Source organism: Trachurus trachurus (assembly GCF_905171665.1).
Source record: "Trachurus trachurus genome assembly, chromosome: 4".
In the NCBI taxonomy this organism is placed as follows: domain Eukaryota; kingdom Metazoa; phylum Chordata; class Actinopteri; order Carangiformes; family Carangidae; genus Trachurus; species Trachurus trachurus.
Window position 1 is genome coordinate 29993341 of NC_139898.1, and position 13046 is coordinate 30006386.

At 42.1% G+C, this 13046-nt stretch overlaps 1 protein-coding gene across 1 annotated transcript in view; it reads right to left on the reverse strand.

Annotated features, from left to right (window-relative positions):
- The window catches only part of rhpn1 (rhophilin, Rho GTPase binding protein 1), a gene marked incomplete at both ends in the record, with an annotated part of 32762 nt that extends 30215 nt beyond the window's left edge, over positions 1–2547 (reverse strand). The window contains 2 exons of the mRNA XM_083970926.1: positions 235–288; positions 2223–2547. Coding sequence (XP_083827052.1) covers positions 235–288; positions 2223–2547 — 379 coding nt within the window. The remainder of the gene's footprint in view (positions 1–234; positions 289–2222) is intronic.
- Positions 2548–13046: the final 10499 nt, after the last annotated feature.

Sequence of the window (13046 nt, forward strand, 5' to 3'; positions counted from 1 at the left end):
ACCTTCTGACTGCAAGACACAAACTCTGCACATTTACACCTCAGAGGAAAACCCAGGAGTCCAAACACGACCTCCCCTCTGAATCTGTGTAGATGTGCATGTGTGAGTTCTTATGTGGCGGTATAGGGTGAGGTGGGTGGGGGTCGGGTCAGGTGAAGGTAGACTCAGAGGATGAGGTGAACATGTCTCTGTGGCAAAGCTAAGTGCTGCAGACTGTCACCCATGTGAGCTCACCTGGTCCACCGGTTTCGCCGCCGTCACCTTCGGTAACAATCGACCGGCCTCCGCCTGCAGACAGAGAGACAGAGAACAGGTTTGAGACCGAACACAGACTCTGTCTACCTGAGAGAGACAGAGCAGGAAGCCAGAAACACGGTCAAACCTGAGTGGACAGGTGTGATATTGTGTGATACTGTGAGGAGGGATGGATCAATTCTGTACATCCTGCTCTATTAATATGTGAAACAATAACGACTCCTAAAATGAAATAGGCTTCATATACAACTGCTGACTATGATCCAGTCCTTAATTTGAGCGTTCAGGTCAGGGATGGAAAGGAGGTGGGGCCAATATAAGGAGGAGGGTGGCATAGCCCATCAAACCAAGCACCACAGGACTATAAATGAAGAGGTGGACAGATTTCCCAGAATACACTAGACACACTGACCAGATAGCTGCACAAGCAAATTAAGATAATAAGTATGTTTTCTACGCTGTTTGTTAGGTTCACTACAACGTTACATCGTTGTTGCTTATTTGTGGAACAGTCCTGCATTTTTACATAATTTTTTTTTTCCAGCATCAAGTCCAGCATCAAAGAATTTGTTAGACATTTTTACTGTTCATCTGAGGTCAATACATACAGTATGTTGATGTATTATGGTGTAGCAGTTGCGTCACATTTCGTAGGGCAGTATTTCAAATTTTCTACTCAGTTGCAGGAGTAGGAAAATGAATGAGAAATGGGATTGAGTCCAAATTTGAGGTGTCCTCTTTTGTAATTTTATCCATCCAAGTCTTATTTTGTTTCCTCACTCCAAAAATGTAAAAAAAAAATGTGAAAATCCACATTCCCAAATTATGTTATGTTAGAAAAGTTGTCGCCATCATGCAAATATTTTGTAGCATCCAAAATGCATACATTAATAATGCTTCCAAACTGAACTGAAGTGAAACCCCAAAAGTTTGTTCAAATTTGGATCATTGCAACCACACTTTAGGGCTATATAACTTTTAAACAACCTCAGAGTTTAAATATAAAAACCCAAAGAAAATCAGTTGTTGTAGTGCACCTGAACCCTGACCGCAATTTACTGTAAATGTCAATTAACCAAAAATGTGTTGCAGAGCCTCTAAAAGCCAAAATGCAAAACGATGTTCATAATGAGGCCTGAATGTGTTGTGGTGACCTCATCCCAAAAAGTTGCATTGCTTCATCATAGCGACTCAGTGAGTGTGTCTGCTCTGTCCTGACGCGCCCCTGCAGAAACCTCTCGTGTTTCGCTTCAAATCACCTGATGTAAATTAGCTGACAATCAGGTGAAGTCAGCACTATGAGAGCCACACTGCGTCCTAAAAATAGACTTCATTGTTTCCTTCATTCATTCATTAATTCATTCATTATGTATCACTCACAGGAAGCTCTTCAAAAATAGAGAGAGAAGGAAAAAAAACACACAGACACACACACAGCCGAGCTCCTCTCCATTTCTCATATACAGACACTTGCTGATACTTGCTGATTTTGTCAGGACGTCTCCCTCCTCACAAGGTCACTGGCCGAGAGGAGGACAGATCCTGTAAGTCCACAACACACTCACTGGTTTCCTGTCAGTTTACATATTAATTTAATTATTAAACTGTCTGAGAGAAGAGAGGGAGAGGTACAAATACTTTACACTTCAGATGTGTTTAAAGGCATTTTCTCCAAACATTGACTCTCTAATTGGGCCCCAGGTGGAGTCCCTTGGGGCCCCAAATGCCAAATAAGGACAATGTCAACTTCCTTGTAAACCTATCTCTGTGTGTTTAATGTGTTGAAATAAAAGGTTTAATTTGACTTTTATGACATTTTATTCTCCTCATTCTCCTTGTGCTGCCTTCAATAATCCCAGTGGATATGTATGATCACACACACACACACACACACACACACACACACACACACACACACACACACACACACACACACACACACACACACAAAACAGGGGGTCACATACCGACAAACTCATTAACCACGTCTTTGACCAGGTGTCCGACTATCGCGTACGCCACCGCCACCACCACCAGCGCGGCCATGACCAGGTACAGAACCGCTTTGGGCAGCGGGATCGAGTCCCGCACCGGGGTCCGGTAGTCCGTGTACAGCAGGTCGCTCTCCGAGTACGAGTACTGGAAGACGTGCTCCATGCCCGAGGTCTGGTTGGAGTTGAGAGGCGGTTTGCTCGCGCTCACGGCGCTGTCCGGCTGCAGCGCCGTCACCACGGTGACGGTCGTCACAGCCTCCGCTTTGTCGATGCTGACCAAGCCTGTTGTTTTATTCATCAGGGGCAAAAGCTGAGACAGAAAATAGCTCCAGTCTTTGATGGCACTCGTGTTGCATAAAAACATCGTCTCTACCTTGTAATCACGACGACAGGCGCGGTTCAGTCTGCGGGGTCACAGAGGCGCGAAACCAGACGGAGAAACACCAAACTCCCTGAAAGTGGCAGATTGTTTTTTTGTTCTGTTTTTATATTAATCCAACAGGTTCCTTCATTCAGATGCCAAAGTCTGCGTCCGACACGAGCTCATCGGCGCCTCTGAGAACTAGAACTTACCTCGCTTTCACTGATGAAACGCACAACGCGTCATTCACTGACGAGGCGCGCGGCTTTTACGCACGAATAACGAGGTTTGTGCGTCCGGTTGTGAGGGTTTATCTCCAAAAGTGAAATAAAATCAACACAGCGGGCGGAGTGACGGAGACCTACAGCGTCACACAGGGAAAGAAACGCGCCAGAAAACATGTCAGCATGTTTTTTTTTGTTTTTTTTTACCCCCCTCCAGGTCTTATTAAAAACGCGTAAATGTTCGGATGAAGGAGCCAAAACATCTGTGACTGTGGAGCCGATCGTCCTGGCAGCTGCCACACGCAGCGATGATGAGGAGGATTAGGAGGAGGAAGAGGGTGATTACCAAGTATCTGCTCCGTTCTGGTCCCGGTGCATGTGGAGAGGACGGGCCGGTGAGCGTGCAGGAGTCACGACGCCTCCTCCTCCTCTTCCTCCTCCTCCTCGGCCGCCGCTCTGGAGGTGTCCGGAGCAGAAAATCCACTTGTCCTCCGACCCACCGACCCACCGACCCTCTTCGGGCGACTTTGGATGGACCCGATGCGCAGCAGACTCCGCAGAAGTGAGGTGAGTTCACGTCTTCATCCCATCCCGGTCTGGTGCCTATAGGAGCTCAGGTTGTGGCTGTTGCGCTCAGGAATCAGGACAAATCCAGCGGTGACTGTGGTAGAGATGGAGAGAGACATGGCGCTGAGCGGTCGGACAGGATATTTTGTTCAAATAAAGCTCAGTTTAAATCAGACACAGTCTCATTAGAAGCTGTTACAGAGATTTAAAGTCGAGACTTAACTGAGCAAAATCAAATACAGTGAAATTAAAATTAAAATGAAATCAATAAACTATCAGAGGATAAACTGCCATTAATCCTCTCTGAGTTTGTCACTTTTCAAGTTACTGTTATGTGATTGATCATGTAGGTACCCAAAAAAATATTGATTATTTGATTGTGTGAAGTGCTCAGTCTGGTATTTCCGTCATCCAAGGATAAATGACAGCCATAAATACCTGCTTCTTTGTCTGATATGTTGTGAAATGAGATGAACTGCACTGTGGAGAGTCAGAGAAATCATTAAGATGTGTCTTTATCCTCCATGTTTCCTCCACAACTCTCCAAGACCTGCAGCTTCCTCCTTTCTTCACATCTGTAAGAGTCAAACAGTCAGAAAGTCTCAAAAGTGGAAATTAATGGATTTTGTCCACTTTCTTCTCCAAACTGTGGAACGACCTCATTGCTCAAGTGCATTTAAAGGGATAGTTCACCCTAGAATGATATTTCGCTCATTATCTACTCACCCTCATGTTGACTAAGGGCTGGAAGAATTATCAGAGTCCACCGTCCCTTCTCTGAGTTACAGGGGGTCTCGGCGTAGCAGTGAATTTCAATGCAACGGTTGCAAAGGGACACCGGAGCTCTTCGTAAAAAAACACACACAAAAAAACATCCAAATACCTCCATGATGCTCGTATGTAATGTCCGTCTTGTGCTGAAGCCCCAAATTGCGTAATTGTCCCGAAAAAAATTAAATAAGTCTATATTTTAAGCTTGTTTGTAGCGGAAGCTTCTCGTCTTCTTCTTCTTCTTCTCCTCTTCCTGGTCCGTCCAAATATCGCGTGATTTGCGCCGGCGTCATTGCGGTTACTGCGAATCACGCGATATTTGGACGGACCAGGAATAGGAGAAGAAGAAGAAGACGAGAAGCTTCCGCTACAAACAAGCTTAAAATATAGACTTATTTAATTTTTTTTCGGGACAATTAGGGGGCTTCAGCACAAGACGGACATTACATACGAGCATCATGGAGGTATTTGGATGTTTTTTTGTGTGTGTTTTTTTTACGAAGAGCTCCGGTGTCCCTTTGCAACCGTTGCATTGAAATTCACTGCTACGCCGAGACCCCCTGTAACTCAGAGAAGGGGGGGTGGACTCTGATAATTCTTCCAGCCCTTAGTCAACATGAGGGTGAGTAGATAATGAGCGAAATATCATTCTAGGGTGAACTATCCCTTTAAGAGAAAATATATTTGGAAATCCCAGTGTCGGCCTCATGTTAACAGCAGCTGGATGTGGCAGCAGCGCTAAATGCAAATCAGCAAATCTGCGAAGTGGATTCTTGAAATGTCCTCATGTTAAGGAGATATAATATTCAGTTTGTTTGCACATTTTCATGAGCATGTCTGTCTTGGACAAAGATCCTGTAGCACTATATAGAAAGTGCTGCATTTCAGGTTTGAAATGATTCACACTTCCTGTCTCCTAAGTGGGCGTGGTCATGATCATTTGTTAGTGATTAGCCCATAACAACACACTATGTTATAGTTTGATGAATGTGAAGGCAACATCACAACAGATAGAGGTTGCACAGTAATGTCATTTTAATTACACAAAAACAAGACCAAGTGGCTGATAAACAGTTTAATATTCGGCTTTTACTCACCGTTGTTACATGGGGCGGCCATCTTGGATTGTGAACTCAGGGTTATAGTTTCCGAGTTGTATCGGCCATTTCTGATGACGTAGCCGACTGTAAACGTGTGAAATCTGTCTTCTGAGTTAAAATGGAAAACACCAATAACAATACACAACACTTCACTCCAAAAAATGTCCAGTGATTAAAACTTAACTGTGTCATGAAGCTAAGAAATGCTAGTTTTGTTTCAGTTTTGATTTTTAAATTTCACACATAATGCACGGTTTGCAGCAGTGAAGCACAACCAGCGAACAGAGCAGAGATGTTGTGAGATCTCATGAGAGTGTGTTTCCGAGACAGAAGTAGGTCACAAATACAGTTAATTCGCTGCAGATCTGTGGCTCTGAAAAGTGTCATGTTGCTGACAGACGTTTTGGAGGATCTGTGGCTTGTGAAAAATGGCTCCAATTTTTATTTTAGTGACTTTGCTGCTGGTCTCTGATCCAAAATGGTGGATAAACTGCAGTACTGTAGAGCTATAACAGTGTATATAGGCTAATAACACAGATGTATGTAGATCCAGAAACCTGTTGTCTCTAAGTCTCCAGTTTCTCTCTGGATCTGACGACGGCGTATTTCTTTTCTCCTTCTCTTTATTTTTTTTTTCTCTTTCCCCGAGAAGATGAACCAGACTCAATTAAGATCCACATCAGCCGTTCAAAGATCAGCTCAGAGGAAACGTATTGGACTCGCTGACCCTGAAATCAATCATGACATCCACTGAGTCACTGTGGACGCCACAGGGGGGTTCATCTGTCAGAAACGAAGGGGACGGTTTTAAATCGACCATCACCAGTTTCAAAGGGGACGTCGTGGTCGTCGTCGTCGTCTTGAAGCTTTGTTCGTTCAGCAGTGAAATTAAATATGATAAAGATCTAATTCAGAATCAAGCATGAAGACAAACTACTGATGAACTCTTAATTATCACAAACCGAGATAAGACAAGCTGCAGCCTTGTTCAAAAGATCCAACAGGTGGATCCTTGGTGACCGAGCATATCCCACGATGCATTGAGAGCTGGTTATACAAGCAAATAACACTGAGAGAGAATTGCATTTAAATGGACGTATTGTGTTTCAGCTCAGTTGAACAGCCAACATTACAACTGTTCAAATTTGTTTTGAAAGGCCAAACCTTCGTAGATCACAAAGAGGCAGCTGCTGAATCCATCGTACCTTCACGACCGCAATTTCAGGACCCAGCGCCTCCTAGTGGCCAGGAGTACTGGAAGAAGAGTTCAAGACCACAGATTCAGGATTGTTTCTTGCACCTTAAAGCTCACAAAAAACTACTTCCCAAATGTCTTGTGGTTGCAAAGTAGTTTGTGTAATTAGCATCTGGGTCATTATGAGGTAAAATAACGAAGAAATCGTGTGCTATGGCTTTTCCAGCCATTTGAAAAGTTGGAGAGATGTATGACGGAGTATTAGGGCCACATTGAGAAAAAAACAACACAGACTTATAAAAGTCATACATTTACGAGAATAAAGTTGTAAATTTACGAGAATAAAGTCGTACATTTTCTACGAGAAAAAAGTCATAACATTACGAGAGTAAAGTCGTAAATTTACGAGAATAAAGTTGTAAATTTACGACTTTATTCTCAAAGTTTGTGATTTTTTTATTTGTCAATGTGGCCCTAATACTCGGTTGTAGAGACGAGACACAAGGACAGACAATACCAAATATTATAAACAATAAGAATAAGTATATGATCCCCACAACTGTGTGCCACAAGTGGATGTGACAGACACACAACCTGTATAAAATAAATAACATAACATTATGTAATCCAATTGTTGATGAACTTATATTTAGTGAATTGTATGCCCGTTGTCCACTTCCTTTGTGGTAGAGTTGTGAAACACAAAGGTCCTGAAACTGCAGCCTCAGGTTCTGCAGGAACTCCCTCCAAACATCTGCCAAAGTCTGTGCTAATTCTGACTGCTGGCTGTGTGTCCATGAAGACACACCCATAACACCTGCCATCATCCTCCCATTTACCTCCTGTATTTCTGCCTTTGACCTTTGTTATAAATAATCGTCTTACCCAGATAACAACAATTTGTGCTTTTGTATCCATCTAATCTCTGATTTGTTTCTTAATCCTGATTGGAGCTGAACAATTTTAACACAAGTTTATCAGAAGTTTTTCCTCCTGACATAAATACAGGCTCCATCTGTTGAAAGCAAAAAAAAAAAAAAAAGAGGAGGTGTATATAGGAACAGGAACAGAGCATCCTCTCCGTTCCTGTGTTAATCAGCAGGGATTGTGACGGCAGCGGAGGACACGCGCCTCTGATCGAGTCCTGCTGAATAACAAAGAATCTCTGTCTGTGGCTTATCTGGCTGCCTGATGAATATTACCCTAATACTGGACTCATATACTTTAATCAGATATGACCCGAGCCAGACAAATGCTCGATTCCACCCCCCCCCCCCCCCCCCCCCCACATCCATTCTCCGTGTCCTTCATCCCCCTCCCTCCCTCCCTCTCTCTCTCCATCCCACAGGCTGAATTAAGCCTCTTCGTGTCACTCGTCGCTCCTCATCCTCACAGGCGTCGTGGATGAAAAGTCATTTTCTCTTCCTAAAACCATCAAGGTCACGCACACCCTCTTTCTTTCTTTCCCTCTCTCTCTCTCTCTCTCTCTCTCTCTCTCATGTCAGATCCTAATCCTCAGCAACCCTTAGGTGAGCCGAGTCTCAGGAAGTGGATTCACTTTCAGTACACGCTCTCCATGATCCTTATCCTCAACCCTTTGTCCTTTCTCCATTAAAATGAACTCCGTGTGATTCTGCCTTTTCTTTTCTTTTTTACATTTCATCACATGTGGTTTCCTAAAGGGCCGATCTGCAGTAGTTCTTCCCAGTATTTAATATTCTAGAGACATCTTTTCATATGTTACCCTAAAATTCAAAATTAAACCTGCAGTGTTGAGAGTAACTAGACAAATGTAAATAAATTGTAGCCTTTTTTAGGCTCAAAGTGAGCTGCTCCACTGTCGCCATCTTGGCAGTCCCTGACTCCGCCTCCTAATTCCCAGATAATCCCAAAAATGGGTGTGGCTGGAGCTGAGACTTTGTTGAAAACTTGTTTGTGTTTTTATTTCTGCTGTAAAGTTGGGCATGTTAACGAAAGGAGTGTGTGTGGGAGTTAGGGCATTCGTCGAATACTTCCCAAAAGAAAACGAATAGTCAAATATTCGCGGGAAGGTTTCTTTCTTTTTTTCTTTAAATCCATGCGGCACCGCTGCTGCCAGCCCTAATCCTCTACACTGAGTTTGCCTGTGTTAATGACCATAAATACACAATGTATTTGCTGTCATACATTGTGGATAAGCGTGGAGGAGGACAAGAGCAACAGCACGATTCAGGTGGGAGGGGGAGGGTGTATGTAGATGCCATTCCACCACTTTATTACAGCACCGGGCTTTTGAAAAAAGAAAAACAGAACAGCGCCAATTAGTGGTTTTGATAGTCGAATAGTCGACTATTCGGTGAAACCCCTAATGGGAGTTGACTCACCTCTTAAGTGGTTATTTAAGGAAGTGCAGTTTCTAGCTCGTCAAAAATAAAAAATAAAAAACTTCTTTCCTCTGAACTCTGAGTTTCTTTTTGTTTGAAAGAATCAGAAACTTAACTCAACTCCAAGTCTCCCCTCCATCAGTTGTACTAGAAAATGACCACAGAAATCAGATTTAAAGTTACAATATACTGACCAATCCAAAACATGATTTAGTATTGTGTGTTTGGCTTGATTGTAATGGACCTTCTTTTGCATGAAAGTGCACCAAACTCCTTCTGTGAACAGTGGCGCTCCAACCAGGTCACTTCACCTGGGTGGTCACGACCTGATTGTGTCACAGTATCTTCCCCTCGGCTTCATCCTAGGAATCCTGCATTTTTTTTGTTTTTCACTTTTGGAGCGTGACCCACGACACAGATTGAAAACCAGGATACGCTGGCCTCTGTTGTGCATAATTCATCTCAGCAATCTGTGTTATTCCACGTCATAGTGCCACTGTGTGTGTGTGTGTGTGTGTGTGTGTGTGTACATGGCAGTTGTCCGAAGCTGCTCATAAAAGTTAGATCAGTTTTCGTAAAAAGGCTCTAAATTTAGTGGAGTCTGGAGAGTGAAAGCGGATACAGGACATATTCCAGGAAACTGTTACTGCAGCCTGAGCTCGAGACGATCAGGACTGGTTTAAAGATATGCAAACAAGCAAAGCGTTTGTTCCCCCCCTGGACAGCAGAATGATCATGAGTCAAGCCAATCAAGTAGTCCTACAGTATATGTTCACTAACAATTTGAACAAATTGTCCCATAATGCAATGCACGCAAAAGCAGGGTGAAAACTTACATCTCGGGAAAAACATTTAACTTTTGAGGAGCACATTAATGAGTTTAACTGATGATTTGATTCCTTATATAACATTTACAAAATCAGTATACTATGAGAATTAGTTGTGTTAAGTCATAAAATGAAAACCAGAATAGTAACGGAGGAGAGAGTTCTGTTTCTGGATGTTTGAGTGATCAGATCATCATGGAGAAGTTGTTGGAGAAGCTTGAATGCAACAAAAATGCAGATGTTTACTCTAAAATTACACTGCTCTAAAAGAGACAGTTTACTGCTGCAGCTAACAGTTATTATTGACTACATTACTTTCTCCATAAACATGTATGACTTAATGACTTAGTACAACACCCCCCCACACACACACACACACACTCACACTAATCTGTTGATAATTTCAGCTGTTACAAGATTCCTTGTAACTGAAATATTAAGCCACAAAATTCATAGTAAATATAGTTAGACAACAAACCTGCACCAACACACACATAACCAGACATCTTGTTGAAATTATATTTTGCAAATTGTCAGAGTTTCCTTTGCACTGTTTTGCTAACCCTCCTCTCGGCATGTGCATTTGTTTATAATGAAGCTGGTGAGAAATCAATCAATAGAGCAGTGGATAACGTTATATATCATATACGATGTTACGACATGTACATTTGTGTATAGTTTAATCTGTCATAAACAAGAGATTACAGGTTACGGGGGGCGCTTGTGTCGCCGTGTGCAAAGACGAGAGCTGGGAGACCAAGAGACGCAATAAGTGGCATGCACATGGAAGGCAGAGGGCCTCCATTGTCCCTCGTAACAAGTTAAGCCTTTTATTAAACCATCAATTACTCCAAAGCTGTTTAGTTAAGGTAAAAATGTAGCATAGTTAAACTACACATCCTAGTTCCTCTTTAAATCTCAGCCTTGTGCGACTCACTGTCTGCCGAGTCATGTGCAGGATCTGTGTGTGATCATGTCAGGAGCGGGTCAACCTTCATCTGCTCCTCCACTCCTGCCTTGGATATTGTGCAGGTAAATAGGACACTGGGCCATATTGATTTTCCTGCAATGAAATGAAATTGGCTTGATGTATTTTAAGGCCCTCTATCAAATCCACAGCTTCCTCTTCAAACTGTAGGTCAAAGGGACACTGCTCTCCTGACTCGTGTTTGCAGCTCTCTAATCTGAGCACTAACATGCACAAGAGCGTTGACACGGTTAAAAGAAAACAGAGCAGCCGGGATGACATTTTTATGAATTTTTATGTGCTGTGACATAGGTTTTGTTTTTCTGTTTTTTTCAGTTCAGCATCACGGTTTTCTGTCAACGGATTAAACCACATCCCCTTCGTCTGCCTGTCTGCACGTCCACTGGTAGGAAAAACAAAAACAAAAGACAGTGTATGCATCTTTTACCACAACAACTCCATGTTTAAACTCAGCAGAAAATGTTACGAGATATGAGCTACTGTCAAACAAATTCATTCTAGACCAGCACCTAAAGGGAGGAACTTCCCAGGAAGATAAACCACTGAAATATATTTATATGAAAAGCAAATTTTTTTAAAAAGATATTACACTGCTTCATGGGGTGTTTCTGTGCTCCCAGTCATATGATATCACCCTGACCAGAATTTACTGCAGCTCATTTACCGACTGTGCAGGACAAATTCATGCAACCCCATGTCAAAAAAGCCAAACTATCCCTTTACGGTCAGAGGTTGAAAGTCAAAGTTGCAGTGACCTCACAGGGCATTGATTGTGAACTTGCAACCTCTTGACAAATTTCACACAAACACTAATTAACTGCATATAGTCTTGATATAAACAGAAATGTTTGGAGACACGGTTATGGTGCATTCAAGTTGTACTCGGAAGTCGGAATTTATGAGCTTCGAGTTTGAATTTTAGTCAGCAATGTACAAAGCACTGTTCAATTCTTATCCTTTGTTATCCTTGTTGTTATCTAAATGTCTAAGCACTCTATTATTGCTTATAACAGCTAACAGTGGCTAAAGGTTTGTTTTGATGCACCTTGCACGCTTTTTGTTGTACTGTAAGTTTGTACACCCTTTTTAAAACCTTATAGATTGTTTGCATTGAAATCCGAACATTTACAAGTGTAAAATCATAATATATATTTTCATATCGTTATAATAGTCTTCCATTTTTCCGACTTCCGTGTTTGTTTTTAGCACTCAACTCAAGAGGCGGCGTCATTACGAGCTCCAACTTCCACTTTCCAACTTCCAACGTAAATTGAACACACCATTAGACACTGTCAACAGAGAATTAACTGTGCACTAATTAAAAACAGCAGCTAATAAACCACAGAATCCATCTTTAACACACACTTCTCTCCTATTCCTTCTCTCTTCAGCCTCATCCTGCTCAAATCTAAACACCTTAATTAATTAAACATCTTATAAATAGAAATAAATTCCTACCCAGACCTTCTTTATGATCTGCATGCGTAACGTGGTGCCTATGTGTGTCTTTGTGACAGCACCTGTCTGTTGTGAACAGCTACAGGTGACGCTAAATCTGGATTGGACTCATGATTATCGTCCTCAGATCAGATGAGCAGAGAGTTTTTTCACTGCTCTAATCGCATCAGAGCAGACATCTCATTTCAACAGGAGATTAATTTCTAAAATGGACATCACTGTGTTTATTGTTGATCTTAATCATCCAAATGGAAAAGGAACAGTGAGCGCACATTTCAGATGTGAATTGTGTTTATTTATTTATTTTTTAGATGAATTGGATCCTATTTATCTCTCACTCAGTCTGAGGTCCAGAGTTATTTTCTGTTGAGGTATTTCACTGTTCGGTACAATCGTGTCCTACTTTCCACTTGTGCCAGGTGGTCTCCTCACTTTTTTTGTGTTGTGGAGAACCAGATGACATTTGGCAAAGACTAACTCCCTGTTCACCTTTGAACCTTTGTATCACTGCGAGCACCTTCGACCTCGAGCCAGCTGCAGCGGCGGCACACCGAGGGATCAGTGCCAGCAGGACGGCCCAAATGAGCCCGAGACGTTTCCTGATGCACTTATCAAACATTTACTGCCTGTGATGTGACCTGTGGTAAATTAAACACCGTAAAATCGTTATATGCAGCTCACTAATTAGGAGTTTCTGCTTACATCTCCCTGGCATAGGCATGGTGACAGTAATTAAGCATGAGTTTATCAAAAACATTCCTGCAAAAATCTGAATTAATACAAAAGATGGGGTAAAAAAGGAAGATTTCATACGGATTTTTTAGAAACTTAAGTTCTTTCTTTCAAATGTGAGCTGTTTATTTTTAAAAAATAAGTGGGGTTTTGTTGTAAATAGAAGATATTTTGGATGTATGGGGAGAATAAGTATAAAAATAAATTGTTT